Source organism: Callithrix jacchus, chromosome 10, assembly GCF_049354715.1.
Source record: "Callithrix jacchus isolate 240 chromosome 10, calJac240_pri, whole genome shotgun sequence".
NCBI classification, from domain to species: domain Eukaryota; kingdom Metazoa; phylum Chordata; class Mammalia; order Primates; family Cebidae; genus Callithrix; species Callithrix jacchus.
In genome coordinates this window covers 18,717,429-18,742,142 of record NC_133511.1, presented here as the reverse complement: position 1 = coordinate 18,742,142, position 24,714 = coordinate 18,717,429, and the positions used below count along the sequence as shown (strand labels likewise).

Here is a 24,714-nt window from a genome sequence, read left to right as displayed (position 1 = left end):
GAGGGAAGTGGAACTCTAGGAGCGCAGAGGAAAGGAAGTCCATCATGCAGTTAAGAATCACCAGGAAGTCCCCAGAAAAAAATCCATAAGCTCCCAAAGCATTATATTTTTTTATTTATAGACTCTGAGAGCAAGGACCCAAGCACAGCCTGGTGCTCTTAGATAAAGAATAAAGCAGCTATTGTCCACACTCAGAGGTTGCTGAGGTGCCCTCCCCCACTGATCTGGAATGATCTAAACCGCTAGTCAAGAGGAGGGATGGCCAGCTAGCTAAGTAAGAAGGCAGGGAAAGAAGTCTCCTTTAGTTCTGAGGGCTTTGACATTAGATGAGAGTGGAGCCCTGGGCATGTCAGCCAGCTTCTGTGTAACACCTGCCCAGGTCCCCTTGTATCTGTCCTTTCGGTCCTCCACTGTTGCCCATGCCTTCCTCCAAGCTGTTTAAGTGCCCCTCCTGGAGTGCATGAGCAGGTCACGCTGCAGCCCAGCCTCTAGGCTGGGGGTCAGTCTGGTTGTGGGAGGGTCAGTCAGCAGAGTCAATTTGTTGAAAACACCTCTGCCGAAGTAGTCAGCAATCACAGAGAAGCTGTCATTGGAGCACTTGAGCTGCAGAAGAGGAGGGAAGGAGTAAGAATTAGAACCAAAGTGCTTATTTCTTAAATGATGAGGAGATAAGGAAACCAGCCCTCCAGTGACTGTGACCAGGGTGGGAATCCCCTGGCCCATCTAGCCAACTCATCTCACCTGATGCTGGAACTGATCATGGAGATCTCGTTTCTGTTCCTGGGCCCGGATCATATCCATGACCTTCCGGTTTTCAGGGAGGCAGGTGGGGCAGTCAGCATCACTTTCAGAGTAACTCTCAAAGCAGTGTTGATGGAAGGAGTGGCCACACAGGAAGTGGACTGAGGGCAACTCCAAGGCACTGTTACAGATGCTGCACTTGGTCTTTTGGAAAATCTTAGGACTGCAGGCAAGAAAGACCAGAGATGAGTGGCAAAAGTGAGGGCAAGGTCAAGAGTCAAGGATGAGAAAGGCAGCTAAAGTGGATTCGACAAGGTTCCTGGTAAGGTCGCCAGGCCCTGCCCTGCTCTTCTGACTGCCTTGAGGGAGTCAAATGATTACAACAGCCCTGGATCTGCAGTGAGTCTCAGCTTGCTCCCAACAAGGCTAACTCAGCCCAGGGATCGTTTCCTCTCTCTTTCCATTTTCACAACTGCCACTAAATTCTCTTTCAGGTCTGTACTCAGATGTGACCCTTTCAGTGAGGCCTTTCCCGGCCACCTTCTCTAAACTTGTTAACACACTCCTTCCCCCACTCCCCATCCTCAATTCATTTTCCCCTCACAACTTATCACCACCTAACATACTACAAAAGTTTGCCTATTTGACCAGGCGCAATGGCTCACACCTGTAATCCCAGCACTTTTGGAGGCCAAGCAGGTGGATCACATGAGATCAAGAGTTCGAGACCAGCCTGGCCAACATGGTGAAACCCTGTCTCTACAAAAACACAAAAATTAGCCGGGCATGGTGGCAGACGCCTGTAATCACAGCTACTTGGGAGGCTGAGGCAGGAGAATCAATTGAACCTGGGAGGCGAAGGTTGCCATGGGCCGAGATCACGTCATTGTGCTCCAATCTGGGTGACAGAGCAAGACTCCATCTCAAAAAAAAAAAAAAGTTGGGCTGGGCGCTGTGGCTCACGCCTGTAATCCTAGCACTTTGGGAGGCCGAGGTGGGTGGATCACCTGAGGTCAGGAGTTCAAGACCAGCCTGGCCATCATGGTGAAACCCCATCGTAAAAAAAAAAAAAAAGTTTGTCTATTTAACATGTTTGCTGTCTGTCTCTTCTAAAACATAAAGTTCCATGAAGGCAGGGCTTTTTGTCTGTGCTGTTCAGAACAGTGCTTGGGATATCACAGAGGCTCAGTATTTATAGAATGAAGAAATTGTTGTTCTCTTATAAATATTTTACAGAATATTAAGGGCAGGTAAGATTTAAGAGTTGGGATTATGGCTGGGCACAGTGGCTTATGCCTGTAATCCAAGCATTTTGGGAGGTTGAGGCAGGAGATCACTTGAGGCCAGGAGTTCGAGACTAGCCTGGCCAACATTGTAAACCCCATCTCTACTAAAAATACAAAAATTGGCTGGGTGTGGTGGTGCATGCCTGTAATCCCAGCTACTTGGGAGGCTGAGGTAAGAGGATCACTTGAGCCCAGGGAGGTCAAGGCTATAGTGAGCTGTGATCACACCTCTGCACTCCAGCCTCAGTGACAAGAGTAAGATCCTGTCTCAAAAAAGAAAAAAAACAGAATGGCTTCCAACAAGAAGGATGTGTTTAGAAAAGGTAAAATAGGGCATATAAAAAACAGAAAGTACCTGCTACAAAATAATATCCTTCAAAGCCCAGTAAATAATGATCTATGTAATAAACCATTTTTTGGAATTCCTCCATTAAAACACATCTTGAAGAATCAAAATGCTCAAAGCACTCCACAGAATCCTCTATGGAAAGTACTTAGTAACACCCTGTGAAGAGCAAGTTATCCCCTGGACTCCTCCACATAGCCATGCCCCAGATACCTGGCCTTGAGTTCCTGTATCTCCTGGCGGATGCGGGTGGTCTCATCTCGGTACCGCCGCACCCGCAGCTCATCCTGTGCAATCTGCTGGCTCTGTTTCTGTAGTTTTTGGACCAGGTAGTCTCTGATGACGGACAGTGTGGCTGTGGAGTTGTGAGCCAGGGTCTGTACCACTGAGATTGAGGTCCAAGAGGAAACAAGACAATGAACCGCATGCAGCACACTCTGAACAGAGTTGAAGAGACCCTGCTACATAGCCCAGCTGTCAGCAGCTTGTCACCAACCCATTCTGTCTTCCCAAGTACCTAGAAGAGGTGGCATAAGGTTCTTGTTCTCGATATGCTTGAGGACAGCTGCCATGTACTCCTTGCAGTCCTCCTCCTTGCGAGCAAAGTAGCTGAGGGCCTGCTCCCACAAGGAGGGGTCCTGCTCCCCGTGGCGCTCACACACGGTGATGACCTGCCGGTACTGCTCGTGTTGCATGTGGTAGTGCATGATCTGCTGGAACCTGCGGCCAGGGCGAGGGCACACCTCAGTGGCTGTGTCTGGAAAATGAATTGGATTCTTCCCCTTTCCCTGAAATTCCCCAAACTCTTACAGCTTCCCCTGCTCATAGAGGTAAAGGACACCATCCTGGAAGTCGTGCATCTGGCACAGGACCAGGGCCTTGTCAAAGACATCGCAGAAGCGACCACTCTTCAGCAGGGAAATGGCCTCTGCGTGAAGCTTCTCTTTGACCTAGAGAGGAAGGAGGGCAGAGCTGCTGGACAAAAAGGCAAAATCACAAGATCTCTTGGGACAAGGCCAGTCAACTCTTTCCCTCAGTTTCCTCTTCACAGAGGACCACTGAGCTCCAAGGTAAGGTGTTACTGGTCTAAAGAATGCAGCAAAAGGCAGCTACCAAAAATGAAGGATGGAGACAACATGAACTGTCTTCTCTCCCACAGCCCTGACCAGGCCTCACCTGTGGATCCTTCTCATGGGCCCAGTTCTGCAGTCGCAGCTCAAGGAGTGTGTCATAGATGCCCTGGGGTGAGTCTGGCTGCACTTCGCTCATGTGCTCCAGGAAGGCTTTCAGCTCTCGCGGGTTATTGGCAAAGATGGGGATGAACTCCTCAGAGTTGGCCTAGGATGGCAAGGGAGGAGAGAGGAGGCTGAGTGAGTGGACAAGGTATACAGGAAGCCCCTAAGGTGATCCCCACTGTCTGAAGCTCTTCCCTGCAGCCTCACCCTGCATCCTGGGGCCTCCCTATCACAGCGGCCTTCGAGGCTGGACCGATAATCAGTACAAAGTCCCTTCAGCAACTGAGTTGTCTGCTCTGGTATGTGGTGCATGAGGATCTTGCCATAGCGCTTCATGTTGCTCTCTGCCTGCTCAAAAGGCAGCTTGCCAATGTACCGAAGGGCTTCCTGATAATTCTGTGGAAAGGAAAAGGGCAGAGTAGTGCATACCCCTGCGTCAGCCACTAGGAAGTAGTTTCATCATTCTAGGGATGTCTTCAAAAACAGGGCTCTGCCCAAGTTTAGAGTCTCATCTCTACTCAGGAGGATGCAGTGGGAGGATCACCTGAGCCCAGGAATTCAAGTCCAGCCTGGGCAATATAGTGAGACCCTGTCTGTTGGGGGAAAAAAGACAGTCTCACCTACCTTAATGTCCTCTAGCTGGATCTTCAGGTACCACTCATGATGTGCATGGTTCTCTGCCAGATACAGGGCATGGGAGTAGTAGCCAGCCTGCCGGAGAACCTTGATGGCCGTCTCCACGTCAAAGTGGACTTCGCTCTCACTCTTTGTCTGCCAGGGAGACATGAGACAAAATCATTTACTAGAGGTGACTAGAGAAGGGAGAGGAAACAGTCATCTGACTTTCAGACAGATTCCTAAGGCAATACCATAAAGTGATATCATGCTAGCCAGCCTGTGGGAGTTCCTTTTTTTCTTTTTTTGAGATGGAGTCTCACTCTGTCACTAGGCTGGAGGGCAGTGGCACGATCTCGGCTCACTGCAAGCTCCACCTCCTGGATTCAAGCGATTCTCCTGTCTCAGCCCCCTGAACAGCTGGGACTACAGGTGCGCGCCACCACGCCCAGCTAATTTTTGTATTTTTTAGTAGAGATGGGGTTTCACCATGTTGGCCAGGATAGTCTTGATCTCTTGATCTCGTGATCCGCCTGCCTCAGCCTCCCAAAGTGCTGGAATTACAGGCATGAGCCACTGCGCCTGGCCCGCCTGTGAGAGTTTCTGACTAAAGATTCCCAGCTGGGCGTGGTGGCTCACGCCTGTAAACCCAGCACTTTGGGAGGCCAAGGCGGGTGGATCACGAGGTCAACAGATCGAGACCATCCTGGTCAACATGGTGAAACCCACGTCTCTACCAAAAATACAAAAAATTAACTGGGCATGGTGCCTGTAATCCCAGCTACTCAGGAGGCTGAGGAAGGAGAACTGCCTGAATCCAGGAGGCGGAGGTTGCGGTGAGCTGAGATCGCGCCATTGCACTCCAGCCTGGGTAACAAGAGCGAAACTCCGTCTCAAAAGAAAAAAAAAAAAAAGATTTCCTCTGCCCCTACCATTAGAGGTATACCGCTAGGGACAGGGCTTCCCCAGTGCCACTACCCAGGGTTTAGATACCATGGGAAGTTCTAGAATCATGAAACAAGAGGGGAGATGGCACAGAACTAACAGGAACAGCCACTCCTCTTCCCCATTTATAGGGTAAAGTATGCTGATGCCCAAATAAGGTCAGCCCTCTCCTCTCCCTGTGTCTTGCTGAAGCAGAACAAGTCCCATTGGAGACACCTCATGCCCAGTGGTGCCTCCAGGACTCCCCCACCAACACCATCTTGCACCTTGATGAACTCCTCCAGCTTTGAGCTGTCCTTGAGCTTGGTATAGCAGTTGAGGAGCAGGGTGGTATGGTCAGCATTGGCCAGGGATTGTCGGTGCAGGGTCTGCAGATAGGCAGTCAGGTTGTGAATGCGTTGGGCATCTAGAAACTTGCGGATCACATAGGATGGCTCCAACTTTCCAATGGTTCTAGGGAGACGTGCACCAGATAGCACCTGAATCAGTGTACTTCTCCAACACAGGAATCACTTGCAGATCTTCCCAAAATGCAAATTCTATTTCAGTGGGTTGAATTCTAAATTCTGAAGTGGGGCCTGAGATTCTACATTCCCACAAAGTCCCAGGTAATATCAGTGCTACTAGACTGTGGACCACACTGAGTAGCAAGGCTCCAGAGCACTGGTTCTTAAATTTGGCTAAAAATAGGAATTCTAAAGAGAAGGGGAAGAAGCTAGACACGTTTCTTTTTTTTTTTGAGACAGAGTCTGTTGCCAGGCTGTAGTGCAGTGGTGCAATCTTGGCTCACTGCAACCTCTGTCTCCTGGGTTCAAGTGATTCTCATGCCTCAGCCTCCCAAGTAGCTGGATTACAGGCACGCACCACCACACCCAGCTAATTTTTGTTTTAGTAGAGACAGGGTTTCACCATGTTGGCCAGAATGGTCTCAATCTCCTGACCTCATGATCTGCCCTTCTCAAACTTCCAAAGTGCTGGGATTACAGATGTAATCCCACTGGGAGCCATGGCACCTAGCCTAGACAGATCTCTTTTTATATTATTATTTGTTGTTGTTTTGTTTTGTATTTTTGTTCTTTTCCCTATTATTTTTTAGTTTAATTAATTTATTTTTTATTACTATTATTATTATTTTTTTGTTTGTTTGTTTGAGATGGAGTCTCACTCTGTTGCCCAGGCTGGAATGCAATGGCACAATCTTGGCTCACTACAGCTTCTCCCTCCCAGGTTCAAGTGATTCTCCTGCCTCAGCTTCCTGGGTAGCTGGGATTACAGGCGCCCGCCACCATACCTGGCTAATTTTTGTATTTTTAATAGAGACAGGGTTTCATCATGTTGGGCAGGTTGGTCTTGAACTCATGACCTCAGGTGATCCACCTGTCTCGGCCTCCCAAAGTGCTGAGATTACAGGCCTGAGCCACCAGGCCCGGCCTATTATTATTATTATTACTATTTTTATTATTTTTAGTGGAGACAGGGTTTCACCATGTTGGCCAGGCTAGTCTCGAACTCCTGACCTCAAGTGATCCACCCACCTCACCTCCCAAAGTGCTGGGATTACAGGCATGAGCCACTGCGCCTGGCCATATTTTTAAATTTTATTTATTTATTTATTTATTGTTAGAGATGGGGTCTTGCTATGTTGCTCAGACTGGTTTTGAACACCTGGTCTCAAGTAATCCTCGCACCTCGGTCTCCCAAGGGACAGGATCACAGGCACATGCCACTGTACCCCAGTCTTAGGTTTTTAAAACCCCTTCTCAAGGCAGAAAATTCAAAGTGTTAGTACTGAGGGAAGGAATTATGGAAGCAAGAGATGAATACCATTCCCCCTTAAAGAACCAAGTCAAAATGAATATTTTAAAAAGCCAAGCTAAAGTTTAAAATAAGAAGTAATCATCATCTCAGCTGCATACTGGTCATATAATATTTGACCCTAAGATTCCCTTTTTAACAAGGAATCTTGTCCTCTCATTTAAGGCATCATAGTTCCTGCAAAGAAAAATTTAAAAGGCCATGCATAGTGGCTCATGCCTATAATCCTAGCACTTTGGGAGGCCGAGCCAGGTGGATTGTCTGAGCTCAGGAGTTTGAGACCAGCACAGAGAACACAGTGAAACCCCGTCTCTACTAAAAATACAAAAAGTTAGCCAGGTGTGGTGGCGTGTGCCTGTAGTCCCAGCTACTCAGGAGGTTGAGACAGGAGAATCACTTGAACCTGAGAGGTGGAAGTTGCAGTGAGCCAAGATTGAACCATTGCACACCAGCCTGGGTGACAAAGCGAGACTCCATCTCAAAAAAAATTAAAAACAAAATCAAAAACAAAAACAGTTCCTGGTAGAGTTCTAGCCCCTACCTGGAGCATGGATGGGCTTTAGCTATCTAGCTGTTTGTCCCTGCATTCATGGCTATATCCCAAAGTGCCTCCAGACTGACCGGATATACTGCTGGACAGCCCCATCGTGGTTGCCCTTGCTGTAGAGATGGTCTCCATACTGCATGAAAATCTGGGCCAGCCCATCACTGTCCAGATGTTGGCTCTTGGCCAGGTTAATTGCCATCTCAAATAGGTTCTTCTTAAACAGCATCTAGAAGCGAAGAGAGATTAGAAAGTTGGTGGAAGCAGTCCTGAGAAGACACTTTCCAAAAATATGTCCACAACACACAAAACAGAAAGTCCTACATTTCTGATCTGCCTAGATCCTAGATGAAGCAAGAGATCCCAGATACCCCCAAGATCAGTATCACCTTATTTCTTAAGGTTCTCAGGAAACAAAGTTAAGCCTTCGAGTGGGCTCAGGCTCCCAGCCATTACTTCCCTCTAAAGCTCCATCCCAGGCCATTTTCCTTATAATCCTACCCTAAGGAAGCTGAGTAAGGTTGTGACCCACAGGGAGGGAAACACCCTGGCCAATATGACTTGGGGAACCTGCTCCTGTAGCTGCTTCTAGGTGTCTATGGCCAGCTTTGGGAGGCTGGCAGCCTTACCTCCAGTTTGGTCTGTGTGTCCTTCTCCTGCAGTGCGTGGACCCGCCCATCCCGCGTCAGCACGTATAGGGAGCCCCATTCAGCAAGCACATCCACTACATCCTCAAAGACAGCGCTATAGGCTATGAACTTGTTGCACAGGTCATAGATGTTTAGAATCTGCTTATCAGAGCTCTGTGAGTCCCTGCTGGTAAACTCTGACCTGTATAGGAAAGAAAAATCACCAGTTATTTGGACCATCTCTGTCTTATCTCCACTTGAGATCCTTCCCCATGATAACTTTGGTGCCCATTCCACCCAGCACAAGTCACCTCTTTGATCCCTCTCATCCCATAACATGCAGCATTGTGCCAGTAGCTGTAGAAAGAGAACATACAGACCTGATCTTACCCTTTAGGATCCTATAATTAACCCAAGCAACAGATTAGAAAATTAAGTACATTCAGATATCCATTCATTTAGAAAATAATCACCTAATACATGGTATATGTAAAATATTGTGCCTGAAACTGAACAAAAGCAAAACAAACCAGCATCTAACAGGGAGTTCTTCCATCATGCAGAACACCCCACCTACCCCTTAAAAAACCAAAACCAAAACAAAACAAAACAAAAAACCTGTGTCCTACATTTCCCAGCATGTTCTAATTTCTCCACTACTGAATTCTTTGTTCCTCTGCCCAACTTACTTTGACAAAAAGAGTTTAAAAAAAAAAAAAGGTCCAAATTCCCTGGAGCATTCTAGTATACTAAGGCTATGTAGCAAACATCTGTAGCAAAAACACCCATTTTTTCAGTAAAAATGTTATAAATGACTCCAGATATAAGTGTCACCGGCTGGGCGCAGTGGCTTATGCCTGTAATCCCAGCACTTTGGGAGACCGAGGTGGGCAGATCACTTGAGGTCAGAAGTTCAAGACCAGCCTGACCAACATGGTGAAATCCTGCCTCTACTAAAAATATAAAAAGTAACCGGGTGTGGTGGCACATGCCTGTAATCCCAGCTACTCAAGAGCCTGAGGCAGAAGAATCACTTGAACCCAGGAGGTGGAGGTTGCAATGATCCAAGATCACGACACTGCACTCCAGCCTGGGTGACAGAGTGAGACTCCATCTCAAAAAAAAAAAAAGGAAGTGTCATCTACATAACTCCAGAGCAGGAGATTGGCAGGATCCAGGCATTAGGATTTTAAAATCAGGCAGATTCAAGGGAACAAGTCCAGCCCTCTCCCTGTCCCTTCCGCTGGAGTCCTTACTTGGGAGAAACCTTCCGGTCACGGGAGACAATGACAAGGTAGCCTCTAAACCAGTGGGCAATAAGCTTATGGCCCTCAAAGGCGAAGCAGGGCCCACGTTCATCAGGCTGGTACAAGTAGACACACTCATCCCCGGCCACAATGAACTGCAGGTCCTGAGAAGGGTCACTTAGGGCTGAGCAGCGCAGGCCACAACCATGGGTGTCCAACTCCACGCGAGGGTAGTCTTTTCCAGAAACTATATAGGACTGCCAGAAGTAAGAAAGGGGTTAACAGGCTCCTTTGAGGAGGTAGCACTAAGCCTTCAAAAAGGTATTCCCATCTCCATACTGGCTCGCTCTCTTTTTTCCCCTCTTAGCATTCTAAGACTTTCTCTTGACTGCTGGCCTTCATTAACCATCACCCACCTACTAAATATATAACCAGGGACCACATTTTCTTTCTCTGTTTATATTATCACTACCTAGTATAGAAATTCTACAGTTAAGAGAAATGCAATAATCTACTGTTTTATCAAGAGTATTCCTGAGCCCGGTGCGGTGGCTTACGCCTGTAATCCAAGCACTTTGGAGGCCGAGGCAGGCGATCACCTGGGGTTGGGAGTTCAAGACCAGCCTGACCAACATGGTGAAACCCTGTCTTTTTTAAAGAAAAAAAAAAAGAGTATTCCTGAGAGAGTAGACTATTGTAAATATGGGGACCCAGGAACAAGATAAAGATACTTGTCCAATGTCATTTTAAAAGTTAGTTAGAAATAGGCTGGTGCAGTGGCTCATGTCTGTAATCCCAGCACTTTGGGAGGCTGAGGCAGGTAGATTGCTTGGGCTCAGGAATTCAAGACCAACCTGGGCAACATGGTGAAACCCCGTATCCACAAAAAATACAAAAATTAGCCAGGCATGGTGGTATGTGCCTGTAATCCCAGCTACTCAGGATGCTGAGGCAGGAGGATCGCTTGAGCTCAGGAGGCAGAGATTGCAGTGAGCTGAGTCAGTGCCACTGCACTCCAGCCTGGGTGACACAATGAGACCCTGTCTCAAGGGGAAAAAAAAGCTAGTTACAAATAAAATTCACGGCCAGGCACGGTGGCTTATGTCCTGGGAGATGGAGGCTGCAGTGAGTCAAGATCTCGCCACTGCACTCCAGCCTGAGCTACACAGTAAGACTCCGTCTCAAAAAAAAAAAAAGGAAATAAAATTCACATCTTTTTAGTACAAGCTCAGAGTCTAACTCTTCCCAGTTTCCTAGGCAAAGAAATAAAATACAAAGCTAGGAAAATGATTCAAATTATATGATTAATATTTAAGAATCCCACCTTCCCTGTCAGTTCCTTACCCTATCCCCCTGAACAATGGAAAAGCCCTTCCTGCCAGCTCGTAAGAGTGGAGGCCTTGGTCATACCTGCACATTCTCTGTTGTCACAACAAACAAGTGAGTGGTCTTTCCCGCTTGGCGAAAGGCCAATCCAGTAACAGGATAGTTGCCCTTGTGCAAAATCTGGGTCTTGCTATGCCGGTCCCGGGTGATATCTCCTTTGTTCAATGTGACACTGCCATCTGTGAAACCTGTGGGAGAACAAGAAAATTACTTCAGTGAGGCTGAAAAGATCAAGAAGGGGAGAGAGGAAAAAAGACCACTTGAGGCACTCAGAAGTGACAAGCTTTCTCTGTATACCCAACCTTTCTAAGAGTTAACCTGATTATTGGTACTCGCTCATTTTCAAAGAACAAAATTAAATGCCTCCCCATTCCAAACTTTAATATCTCTTTGAATTGAACAGAGGTTCAATACAAAGTGGTCTGGCAAAAACATTAAAGATGAGATGCAGAAGCAACTTTGAAGAAAATCTATAATGAATCTAGCAGTGTTAGCTCTGCCTTCTCTTTACCAATGGCCATAAAGTTGAGATTTTCATGGACGGTCAAACAAGATACAACAGTTGGCTCTGTTCCTGGAATAGCAGGGAAGATTCGAGTGCAGAGTGGATTGCCGCCATCTCTCTTCTCCAGGTTCCAGATCTTAACCTGTGGACAGACCTCAGAAGTGTAAATGCTAGTCACCCTCCAACAAAAAATCATTCCCAAGCTTCTGGATCTTTTCCATTTCCTTACTGGGACTCACCAGTGGGTTGATGCCCTCTTCATCTTCTCCAACAGATGCCAGAATATTGTGCTGCTTCAGCTGGTACAGGTGTGTCACCCGTAGTTTATAGGCCTGGAAGCCTGTAAGCTGTAGGGAACGTGGCAAGAACCAGATCTGGCCTTCCATATGTGCAGGGTAGTCAAGGAGCCTCCTTTCCAAGGAGAAATACTTATAATCAGACCAGAACTCAGGTAACAATTACATGCATATAACTCTAAAATTTTCATGGATTTTCCCACGTATCATCTCATGGAACTCCCTATCTTAAAAAGAGTGAGGCCAGGCTGGGAGCAGTGGCACATGCCTGTAATCCCAGCACTTTGGGAGGCCGAGGCCAGCAGATCACGAAGTCAAGAGATGGAGACCATCCTGGCCAACATGGTGAAACCCCATCTCTACTAAAAATACAAAAATTAGCTGGATGTGGTGGCACGTGCCTGTAATCCCAGCTACTAGGGAGGCTGAGACAGGAGAATCGAATCGCTTGAACCCAAGAGGCAGAGGTTGCAGTGAGCCGATGTTGTGCCACTGCACTCCAGCCCTGGCTATAGAGTGAGACTCTGTCTCAAAAAAAAACCAAGAGTGAGGCCGGGTGCGGTGGCTCATGCCTGTAATCCCAACACTTTGGGAGGCCGAGGCAGGCGGCTCACCTGAGGTCAGGAGTTCAAGACCAGCCTGGCCAACATGGCAAAACCCCCATCACTAAAAATACAAAAAAAGCCAGGCGTGGTGGCAGGCGCCTGTAATTCCAGCTGCTTGGGAGGCTGAGGTACGAGAATCGCTTGAACCTGGGAGGCGGAGGGTGCAGTGAACGGAGATCATGCCACTGCGCTCCATCGTTGGTGACAGAGCGAGACTCTGTCTCAAAAAAAAATAAATAAGTGTAAGAGGCCAGAGTTTAGTAGCAGCAACATGAAGATGAAAGCAGCAAACTGTTAGCCTCATTTACCTCCTCTCCAATGATAATGGGCAGGGGAGATCACGTCACCTTACATATTAATCTTTTAAAGCCAACTTGCATTTTTAAAAAATTGATCTCAACCTTGTCAAATTGGCACGTACACTCTTGTTACGGATTAGGAAACTAAAACCCAGAGAGGTTAAACGACTTGCCCAGGATTGCTCAGTTGATAACAAGTTAGGAAACAGACTTCCTTCTTTCTTCCAGTAGACCATAGAAAACTCTGGACGACCAGCTAAAGGAAAGAGGCGCGCAGCACGAACACCTCTGACAAACAGATTTCATCCTAACTCTATCTCTTCGGGATCCCGAGAGGGAACAGACAGCTCCAAATGAAGGATATCTCCAAAGACCAGGCTCCCTCGACCTGAGTCGCAGACAGTGATGCCAGGAGGGAGGCAAAGGAACTTGGAAGCAGCGGATCCAGAAGCAGGTGCGGCCCCGGGAGCAGCCCCATCATTGCCCAGCGGCTCCTTCACCAGCTCCTTGTCGAAAAAGACAAAGCGCCGCCACTGCAGGTAGGCTGCCATTTTGGCCAAGGGTCCCCACCTCCGGGAACTATGTCACGTGAGCTGAACCAGCAAATCACGTGGTCGACAGCTTCCGGGAGCTCGCGGGGCCCCGGCGTTCTAAGGTCCGGGTGACAGCTTCCCGCTGCTGGGAGAGTGGGCGGGGCCGCGCGTGGCAGTTCTAGTTCTGCAGTGTGCGAGTTTGCTGGATCCAACTGACTTCGCTGGTTAAAATGCTTGAGAACGGACCCTTCATCTCTTTAAGGATCAGTTTCTTCCTAAAATGCGCGTGTACTGGGAGATCAAGATGAGCGATGTCCTGCGCCTTGTGAACTGTAACCAGCTATGCCTAAGTGAATCACGTTTTGACGTTTGATGTTTTGGGGCATAAATGAAATAGTGCATGTTAAACCAGTTTTTCGATTGTATTAGAAGAGAAATAAGGCCGGGCGCGGTGGCTCACGCCTATAATCCCAGCACTTTGGGAGGCCGAGGCGGGTGGATCACGAGGTCAACATATCGAGACCATCCTGGTCAACAAGGTGAAACCCCGTCTCTACTAATAATACAAAAATTAGCTGGGCATGGTGGCGCGCGCCTGTAGTCCCAGCTACTCGGGAGGCTGAGGCAGGAAAATTGCTTGAACCCAGGAGGCGGAGGTTGCGGTGAGCCGAGATCGCGCCATTGCACTCCAGCCTGGGTAACAAGAGCGAAACTACGTCTCAAAAAAATAAATAAATAAATAAATAAATAAAATTAGAAGTTTGTGTCTGCCACCAGATTCTGAAACACAGAGTCTCATACTCATTTTTGTTTCCCCCTGTCAGCGCGTATGACACCTAACAGACGCTCAAAACGTTTCCTAAGGAAAGGAGCTGGGCGCGATGGCTCATGCCTGTCTGTAATTCCAGCATTTTGGGAGGCCGAGGTGGGGGGATCGCTTGAGCCCAGGTGTTTGAGACCAGCCCGGGCAACATGGTGAAACCCCATCTCTACAAAAAATAAAAAAAATGAGCCAGGCATGGTGGTGCACACCTGTGGTCCCAGCTACTTGGGAGGCTGAGATGGGAGGATCAGTTGAGCCCCAGAGGTAGAAGCTGTAGTGAGGCGTGATTGTGCCACTGCACTCCAGCCTGGGCGACACCGGAGACCTTGGCTTGAAAAAAAAAACGGAAACTGTGAAGTACTGATGGGGCAGGAACTCCCAAGACGCTGGGCTTTCTTCCCCTTTCCATGGTGGCAGGGTATGGGACATAAACTGGGCAAAAACCTGGAAGTGGCAGCTTCAAGAGCTGGGTGGGTTGTTTCGTTTTTGTTTTGTTTTGAGACAGAGTCTCTCTCTGTCGCCAGGCTGGAGCGAAGTGGCAAAATCTCTGCTCACTGCAATCTCTGCCTCCCAAGTTCAAGTGATTCTCCTGCCTCAGCCTCCCAAGTAGCTGGGACTACAGATGTGTGCCATCACGCCCAGCTAATTTTTGTATTTTTAGTAGAGACAGGTTTCACCATGTTAGCCAGGATGGTCTTGATCTCTTGACCTCATGATCTGCCCACCTCAGCCTCCCAAAGTGCTGGGATTACAGGCGTGAGCCACCACACTTGGCTGAGAGCTGAGTCTTTTAACAATGAATGGCAGGTGTCCAAGATACTACACGGCCACTCTCCACTCCCAACTCTGATTAAACCTACTTTGAATGCAAGCAAGAGCTGTCCTCATGGACAACTGTAGGTGTACTGTTTTTATGCCATAAGGAGCTATGTACAGAAGTGACATAGCATCATTTTACCATAGTAGGGTCATATGAAAAAGTGACCCTGGGGTATTTGTGAAGTTTATTTTTTGCACTCCCCCAACTTCTTTTTATTTTATTTTATTTGTTTATTTATTTATTTATTGAGATGGAATCTCTCTCTATGCCCCAGGCTGGAGTGCAGTGGTGCAATCTCGGCTCACTGCAACCACCACCTCCTGGGTTCAAATGATTCTCATACCTCAGCCTCCCAAGTAGCTGGGACTACAGGAGTCTGCCACCAAGGCCAGCTAATTTTTGTATTTTTGATAGAGACAGGATTTTGCCATTTTGGGCAGGCTGGTCTCGAACTCCTGACCTCAGGTGATCTGCCTGCCTTGGCCTCCCAAAGTCCTGGGATTACAGGAGTGAGCCACCACACCCAGCCTTCCCCCAACTTCTTATTTCAGAATATTGGATGCTGTATTTCCACCAGTCAGAGTTCCCTGACAGCCGGGCTATGTCTTGAAGCCTAGCAGAGCCTGGTGGAAAGTCCCATGTTTGGCTGAAGGAATGAATGTGGGTGACTTTCCTCTTATCCACTCCTCTCCTCAATCTGGTTGATGGGCAGGTGGCGTCCATTTGTCTGAAGAGGTAAATGATAGGAAGAAACTCTAGCCACCACCATGCACACAAATTTCTTGACTTCCAGCTCAATTTTCTTTCCTCTTCATCACACAGGATATCTCCAATTCATTGGAACTGTTTCAGGATACCAACTCTTGGGCAGAAGCACAAATGGGAATAAATTGAACCCACTTTCAACTACTGAGCATATTCCGCGCTAGTCATCAGAATGTTTAGATATGTTAATATGTCAGTTGTTAAGCCTATGAAGAACATAAGTTAAAAGAAGCAATATGGCCAGGCAAGCTAGCTAATGCTTGTAATCCCAGCACTTTAAGAGACTGAGGCAGAAGGATCCCTTGAGGCCAGGAGTTCAAGACCAGCATGGGCAACAGGCTTCAAAAAAGAAGCAACATAAAAGCAGAGATGTGAACAGGAGATGGAGTGCATCTTTGTTGCTTGGGTGTTCCCCCTGCTGTCCAGTGGCAGAGGCTTCACGTTTTTTTCTGAGGGCTGAATCTGGCTCTACCTGTGCCCTTTGGATCCTCTTATTGATGAGGGATACAAAGGCTGAGATTGGCCTGCCAGAGAGACCCACAGCACCTCTTCAGACTTACTACATTCTTTTCTGTCCTCTTTTCGACAAATATGTATTGAGCACTCCTAGTCCAGAAATTGTACCAAATGCCCGGAATATAAATGAACAAGACATGGTCCTCAACCACCACTCTAGGGACAGGCATTAAAAGAACTGATAGTGACGGGTGCGGTGGCTCACCCCTGTAATCCCCGCACTTTGGAAGGCCGAGGCAGGTGGATCACGAGGTCAAGAGATTGAGACCATCCTGGTCAACATGGTGAAACCCCGTCTCTACTAAAAATACAAAAAATTAGCTGGGCATGGTGGTGGGTGCCTGTAATCCCAGCTACTCAGGAGGCTGAGGCAGGAGAATTGCCTGAACCCAGGAGACGGAGGTTGCGGTGAGCCGAGATCATGCCATTGCACTCCAGCCTGGGTAACAAGCGAAACTCCATCTCAAAAAAAAAAAAAAACAAAACTGATAGTAAGAAGCCCCTTATTTCATGTAGTAAATTATAGCTAATAAAGTGCCTTCACTTTTCTTTTTTTTTTTTGAGACGGAGTTTCCCTCTTGTTACCCAGGCTGGAGTGCAATGGCGTGATTTCGGCTCACCGCAACCTCCACCTCCCAGGTTCAAATGATTCTCCTGCCTCAGCCTCCTGAGTAGGTTGGGACTAGAGGCATGCGCCACCACACCTAGCTAATTTTTCTATTTTTAGTAGAGATAGGGTTTCACCATGTTGATCATAATGGTCTTTATCTGCCCATCTCGATTTCCCAAAGTCCTGAGGTTACAGGTGTGAGCCACGGGCACCCAACCTTTTTTTTTTTTGAGATGGAGACTCACTCTGTTGCCCAGGCTGGAGTGCAGTAGCAGTAGCATGATCTCAGCTCACCACAACCTTCGTTTCCCAGGTTCAAGCAGTTCTCCTGTCTCAGCCTCCCAAGTAGCTGGGATTATAGGCACGCGCCACCACGCCCGACTCATGTGTGTGTGTGTGTGTGTGTGTGTATGTATATATATATATATATATATATATATATATATATATGTTTTTTTTTTTTAAATGGAGATGGGGGTTTCACCATGTTGATCAGGCTGGTCTCGAACCATTGACCTTGTGATCCGCCCGCCTCAGCCTCCCAAAGTGCTGGGTTTACAGGCATGAGCCATTGCGCCCAGCAGTGCCTGGCCACATATTTCTTTCTTTTGGGGGATGGGGGAGACAGGATCATACTCTGTTGCCAAGGCTGGAGTGCTGTGGTGCGATTTTGGCTCACTGCAACCTCTGCCCCCTAGGTTCAAGTGATTCTCCTGCCTCAGTCTCCTGATTAGCTGGGATTACAGGTGCACACCACTACCACCAGGCTACTTTTTGTATTTTTAGTAGAGATGGAGTTTCACCATGTTAGCCAGGCTGGTCTTGAACTCCTGACCTCAAATGATCCACCCACCTTGGCCTCCCAAGTTTTACAGGCATGAGCCACTGCGCCCGCCCTGGCCACATATTTGTTTTGTAATTCTAAAAATATTGTTATAGAAGTAGGAAAAAACTCATCTTGATTCATCTCCTGCTGAAAATCGGCCCTCTCTTGCCTAGGGTTACAGCAAAGTAAAACCTAGAGGCTCCTGAGGCCAGGCACAGTGGCTCATGCCTGTAATCCAGCACTTTTGGGGGCCAAGGTGGGAGAATTTTACTTGAGGCCTGGAGTTCAAGACCAGCCTGGGCAACATAGCCAGACCTCATCTCTACTAAAATTAAATAAATAAGTAGTAGTGTGTACTTATAGTGCCAGCTACTTGGGAGGCTGAGGAAGGAGAAACGCTTAAGCCCAGGAGGTGGGGGCTGCAGTGAGCTGTGATCACATCACTGCACTTCAGCCTGGGCAATAGAGTGAGACCCTGTCTCAAAACAGTAACAACAACAAACCCTATAGTCTTTTGCCTGACAGACAAAGTAATTTTTTTAAGTTATTGAGAAATGTTCAGTGTCTGAGACACAGTAATTTTTAAATGTTTTATTGAAGTAAAACAAGATGCAAAAAAGTTATATAGTACAGACCACTGAAATTCCACAAACTAACTGGACACGCCCACTGTAACCAGCAATGAGAACATAGCTAGTGGCCAGGTGCGATGACTCACGCATGTAATCCCAGTATTTTGGGAGGTTGAAGCAGACAGATCACCTGAGGTCAAGAGTTTGAGACCAACTTGACCAACATGGTGAAACCCTGTCTCTACTAAAAATATAAAAGTTAGCTGGGCGTGGTGTTGAACACCTACAGTCCCAGATACTGGGGAGGCTGAGGCTGGAGAATGGCTTGAACCCCAGAGGCGGAGGCTGTCATAAGCCAAGATTGTGCCACTTCACTCAAGCCTAGGTGACAGAATCAGACTGTCTCAAAAACAAAACAAAAATACAGGGGGAACATAGCTAGCACCCCCAGAAGCCTGGCTTATGTCCTCTTCTAAACTCCCCAACTTGGGCCACAGAGCATGACCCTGTATCTAAAGGATAGCAACATCCTGACTTTTATCCCTGTAGCTTAGTTTTGCCAGCTTTTAAATTCAATGTAAGTTAAATCATACAGTGTGTGCTTGGGCTTCTTTTACTCAGTATTGTTTGTAGAATTCATCTAAATTGTCCTATGTATACAATAGTCCACCCATTCTTATTGCTGTATAGAATTCCATGTTAATCTGTGATTCATTTATCTATCCAATTGTTGATGGTCATTTGGATAGTTTTCATCCCGGGGCTGTTATAAATAAAGCTATTACCAACAGCCTCTTGGTGAACATATGTATGCATTTGTTTTGTGTTGGAGACGGAGTCTCACTCTGTTGCCCAGGCTAGAGTGCAGTGGTGGGATCTCAGCTCACTACTACCTCTGCCTCTTGGGTTCGGGTTCAAGCAATTCTGCTTCAGCCTCCCCAGTAGCTAGAATTACAGGCTCATACCACCACACTGGGCTAATATTTTTATTTTTAGTAGAGACAGGGTTTTGACATTTTGGCCAGGCTGGTCTTGAACTCAACCTCAGGTGATCCACCCACCTCGGCCTCCCAAAGTGTTGGGATTACAGGCATGAGCCACTGTGCCTGGCCTGTATTTGTTAGATATAAACATAAGAATAAGGTTGCTAGGTGACAACTAATTTCTAAAAATTCTTCTGGTGTAGGATGTTCTTTCTGATCAACATTGCCCTCAGCCTATCATGTAATTTGCATAGTTATGCACACATATGCCCTCACCAATGTGTCAATTTTATACTTTTGTCAGTTTGGTACATGTTCTGCAAGATGGCACCTTTCTGCAGTGTTGGGGAGGGGATATAGTCCTCAAATGTTAACAAGTTATTCTGGACAAGAACCAATGAGTTCACCTACCTAGGTCAATCTAAATCAGATGTTTTACATTAAAAATTTCCCAATGTTTTTCAGCTTGTTCTTGTGAAATACTATTCTCCCCTCTGGTCCCAGAACAAAAGAGCTGACTCAATCAGAGCACTTGCACCTGCTTCACTTCCCAGGAGGACTAATATCCAGGTTGAGAACTGCAGCTGTGGCCGAACTGTGCTCCCACCAGGGGTATTCATGGTTGGAGCTTGCTTAGGAGATTCAGGAGCTTTTCTTTTCTTTTAATTTATTTTTTTTTTATTGCATTTTAGGTTTTGGGGTACATGTGAAGAACATGCAAGATAGCTGCATAGGTACACACGTGGCAGTGTGATTTGCTGCCTTCCTCCCCTTCACCTATATCTGGTATTTCTCCCCATGCTATCTCTCCCCAACTTCCCATCCCCTGCTGTCCCTCCCCTATTCCCCCCAACAGACCCCAGTGTGTAGTGCTCCCCTCCGTGTCCATGTGTTCTCATTGTTCAACACCCGCCTATGAGAGAACATGCGGTATTTCATTTTCTGTTCTTGTGTCAGTTTGCTGAGAATGATGTTCTCCAGGTTCATCCATGTCCCTACAAAGGACACGAACTCATCGTTTTTGCTGGCTGCATAATATTCCATGGTGTATATGTGCCACATTTTCCCTGTCCAGTCTATCATCGATGGGCATTTGGGTTGGTTCCAGGTCTTTGCTATTGTAAACAGTGCTGCAATGAACATTCGTGTGCATGTGTCCTTATAGTAGAACGATTTACAGTCCTTTGGATATATAACCAGTAATGGGATTGCTGGGTCAAATGGTATTTCTATTTCTAGGTCCTTGAGGAATCGCCACACTGTCTTCCACAATGGTTGAAGACACTCCCACCAGCAGGGTAAAAGTGTTCCTATTTCTCCACATCCTCTCCAGCATCCGTTGTCTCCAGACAACAGCTTTTCTTTTCTTTTCCTTTTTTTTGAGACAGGGTCTCACTCTGTCACCCAACCTGGAGTGCAGTGTGCAATCTCAGCTCACTGCAGCCTCTACCACCCAGATTCAAACAATTCTCCTGCCTCAGCCTCCTGAGTAGCTGGGATTACAGGCAGGCACCACCACGTCTGGCTAATTTTTTTGTATTCTGGTAGAGATGGGGGGTTTTACCATGTTGCCCAAGGTGGTCTTAAACTCCTAAACTCAGGCAATCTGCCTGCCTTAGCCTCCCAAAGTGCTAGAATTACAAGCATAATCCACTATGCCTGGCCCCCTACAGGTTGTTTTTTTTCCCCTTTTTTTATTTTTTATTTTTTTATAGAGACGGGGTTTCCCCATGTTGGCCAGGCTGGTCTTGAACTCCTGACCTCATGTGATCCGCCTGCCTCGGCCTCCCAAAGTGCTGGGATTACAGGCATGAGCCACCGCACCTGGCCTTTTCCTTTTTTTAAAATAAAATTTTATTTATTATTTTTTTTTATATAGAGACAGGGTTTCATCATCTTAGCTGGTGAACATCTGACCTTGTGATCCACCTGCCTTGGCCTCCTAAAGTGCTGGGATTACAGGCATGAGCCACCGCGCCCAACCCCCCCCAAAGTTTTTAATTATCCCATGAAACAATGAACATATTTGTTTCCCAACACATTGTGACTTCTTTTTTTCTTGCAATTTTTTTTTTTTTGAGACAGAGTTTCACTCTGTCACCAGGCTAGAGTGCAATGGCACCATCTCGACTCACTGCAACCTCCACCTCCTGGGTTCAAGCAATTCTCCTGCCTCAGCCTCCCAAGTAGGCGGGATTACAGGCATATGCCACCATGCCCAACGAATTTTTGTATTTTCAGTAGAGACAGGTTTTACCACGTTGGCCAGGATAATCTCGATCTCCTGACCTTGTGATCCACCCACCTCAGCCTCCCAAAGTGCTGGGATTACAGGCATAAGCCACTGCGCTTGGCCACATTGTGACTTCTTTGAGGGTAAGGACAAGCTCATACCCATCTCTGGATTACTAGCACTAGCACAGTGCTTGTATATGAGAGTGGCCCAATAAATGTTAAAGTGCACGCTCTTTGTTTGAAACAGATGGAAAGGGTGGGTGTGGTGGCTCACGCCTATAATCCAGGCACTTTAAGAGGCCGAGGTAGGTGGATCACCTGAGGTAAGGAGTTTGAGACCAGCCTGGCCAACATGGTGAAGCGCCCCGTCTCTACTAAAAATACAAAACTTAGCCAAGTGTAGTGGTATGTGCCTGTAGTCCCAGCTACTTAGGAGGCTGAGGCAGGAGAATCGCTTGAACTTGGGAGGTTAGGGTCACAGTGAGCCAAGATTGCACCACTGCACTCCAGCCTGGGTGACAGAATAAGGCTGTGTCAAAAGGAAGGAAGGGAAGGAGGGAGGGAGGGAAAGAGAGAGAGAGAGAAAGAAAAAGAGAAATCAGTTGATGGAAAGAATCTACTGGATGTTTGATCAAAAGTAGAGTCAATTACTGTATTACCGAAAAACAAAATCTTTCGCTGTGGAATTAAACTGACAACTTAATATGTCCATCATGGCAGAACGAACCCCATGCTATGGAATGTTCTACAGTAGTAAATGAGGAAGCGAATCACACTGACATGGAAAACGCTCCACTCTTCATTAGTTAAAAAAATTGCAGGCCGGGTGCAGTGGCTCACTCCTATAATCCCAGCTCTTTGGCAGGCCCAGGCCAGTGGATCACCTGAGGTCAAGAGTTCAAGACCAGCCTGGCCAATATGATGAAACCCTGTCTCTACTAAAAATACAAAAAAATTAGCTGAGTGTGGTGGCAGTGCCTGTAATACCAGCTACTTTGGGCAGCTGAAGCAGGAGGCTCTCTTGAACCCAGGAGGGAGAGGTTGCAGTGAGCTGAGATAGAAGAGCAAAACTCTGTCTCAAAAAAAAAAAAAACAATGTAATTGTATAACATTTTATGCTTTTAAAAAACATAAAATGCAATCAAGGTGTTGGCTGCAAAAAATAAAAAACGTGTATTATAAAAAGATAAAAGCTACATGTTTCTAGAGACATATATGTGTGTAAAACAGCAAAAGACCTAGAAGCTTACACACCACACTGATAATAGCAGTTACCTCCACAAGAGAGAGTGGGGGTTTGGCTTGGTGACAAGGAAATTTACCTGTATGTAGAATGAACTTTATTTTATTTTTTTTACCCCCCACCGAATTTTTTTTTTTTTTTTTGAGGCAGAGTTTCGCTCTTGTTACCCAGGCTGGAGTGCAGTGGCATGATCTTGGCTCACCGCAACCTCTGCCTCCTGGGTTCAGGCAATTCTCCTGCCTCAGCCTCCTGAGTAGCTGGGATTACAGGCACGCACCACCGTGCCCAGCTAATTTTTTGTATTTTTAGTAGAGACGGGGTTTCACCGTGTTGACCAGGATAGTCTCGATCTCTTGACCTCGTGATCCACCCGCCTCGGCCTCCCAAAGTGCTAGGATTACAGACGTGAACCACCGCGCCCAGCCTTTTTTTTTTTTTTTGAGACAGAGTTTCACTTGTTACACAGGCTGGATGGAGTACAATGGTGTGATCTCAGCTCACCGCAGCTTCTGCCTTCCGGGTTCAAGCGATTCTCCTGCCTCAGCCTCCGGAGTAGCTGGGATTACAGGCATGTGCCACCACACGTGGCCAATTTTGTATTTTAGTAGACATGGGGTTTCTTTAAAAAAAAAAAAAAAAAGATAGGGTTTCACCATGTTGGCCAGGCTGGTCTTGAACTCCTGACCTCAGGTGATCCACCCACCTTGGCCTCCCAAAGTGCTGGGACTACAGGCATGACCACTGCACCCAGCCGACATGGGGTTTCTCCATGTTGGTCAGGCTGGTCTCAAACTCCCGACCTCAAGTGATCCACCCCTCCCCACCAAGTGCTGGGATCACAGGTGTGAGATACCACGCCCGGATAGAATGAATTTTTTTTTAAAGATTACATTTGTGTAATTAAATTCTATTAAAATTTCAAGTGAATTTCTATTTCTACCAATTTGTCTACTGCCTGAATACATAACTATTTTTTTTTTTAAGAGACGGGTTTCACCATATTGGCCAGGCAGATCTTGAACTCCTGACCTCAAGTGATCCACCCGCCTCGGACTCCCAAAGTGCTGGGATTACAGGTGTGAGCCACCGCGCCTGGCCTCATAACTATTCTTAAAAGATAGAATAGACTCTCTCTGGGACTGCCAATAATATTTCCTTCTAAGGATAGACACCTGACCACTCTCCACCTAAGCATCATGAAAAATGTAGAGAAAGGAAGAGTTAAGAGCTCCTTAAACAAGCTGAGGATTGACACAGCCCTGGCCCTGACCACCAGGGCCTTCAACTAGGCCTTTCTGAGAAGGGTGGCCAGGCATCAGTTTAGTAGGAGAGAAAGCAGATGACTTATTTCCATCCACACTTAGGGAAAGTACACTCTCCAAGGACTGCATACGTTTTTCTTTTCTTTTCTTTTCTTTTTTTTTTTTTGAGACAGTCTCACTCTTGTAGCCCAGGCTGGAGTGCAGTGGCCTGATCTAGTCTCACTATAACCTCCACCTCCTGGGTTCCAAGAAATTCTCCTGCCTCAGCCTCCTGAGTAGGCGCCCGCCACCACGACTGGCTAATGTTTGCAGTTTTGGTGTGAGACAGGGGTTTCACCATGTTGGTCAGGCTGGTCTCGAACTCCTGACCTCAAGTGGGAGGCCGCCGGCCTCGGCCTCCCAAAGTGTTGGGATTACAGGCGTGAGCCACATTTCTATGAGCACATTTCTACCGAGCTGTAAGTTAAAAAAGAAGACAGCGAGGTGCTTCTGTCATTCTGCGACAGAAACAGCTAAAGAGATGTTCACAGGATTTAATGGAACAGAAATAGGAGAAGTGCTCTTTTATTTGTGACTATAGCGTCACAAATATGTCTTGCTTGTGTAGTACTTAAGTTTGAAATATTCTTTCTTATACAAATGAGTGGGGCTTAACCTAAGAAATACAGGCTAAATTCTGCGATGAATGCATCTATCTCTGACCCGTCAGCAAACATCTTTTTTTCTGGCTTCAGTTTCCTCAATAAAAGAGGGGGTTGCGGCGGACTCAGCCTGAAACACAGCCTTTCTCCGACGTCTATCCAAAGCCTAGGGCGGCTCAATACCAACCGGCAGGCAAGCGCCTCCTCCGCGGGGCTGCGGACTGGACGCCAGTGATTCCCATTCCTCGGCCGGGCTCTCCAGGTGACCGGAAGAACCCCTAGTGCGGGACTGCAGTGCGCTCGACCCGCTCCAGGCGCGGGTCGCTCCCGAACCCTGGCAGCTATCAGTCCAAGGCCGGAAAAGGTCCCGTGGTCGACCCGGGGCCGGCGT

General features: G+C 47.2%; 1 protein-coding gene across 2 annotated transcripts; it reads right to left on the bottom strand.

Annotated features, from left to right (window-relative positions):
• Positions 1-91: 91 nt before the first annotated feature.
• VPS11 (VPS11 core subunit of CORVET and HOPS complexes) lies at positions 92-13,077 on the bottom strand. 2 transcript variants are annotated; one of them, XM_035264819.3, is made up of 16 exons: positions 12,859-13,077; positions 11,534-11,682; positions 11,301-11,448; positions 10,814-10,977; positions 9,413-9,660; positions 8,157-8,358; positions 7,605-7,756; positions 5,435-5,621; positions 4,233-4,379; positions 3,816-4,004; positions 3,550-3,711; positions 3,184-3,323; positions 2,891-3,093; positions 2,587-2,758; positions 742-964; positions 92-603 (listed from the first exon to the last, which is right to left on the bottom strand). In XM_035264819.3, exons 1-16 carry the CDS (start codon positions 13,043-13,045, stop codon positions 439-441), a joined length of 2,838 nt encoding a protein of 945 aa, XP_035120710.1. In that variant the 5' UTR covers positions 13,046-13,077; the 3' UTR covers positions 92-438. The 2 variants fall into 2 exon arrangements, with proteins under 2 accessions (XP_035120710.1, XP_002754552.1); XM_002754506.5 differs by having other exon boundaries at positions 11,301-11,436.
• Between the last annotated feature and the right edge of the window lie 11,637 nt (positions 13,078-24,714).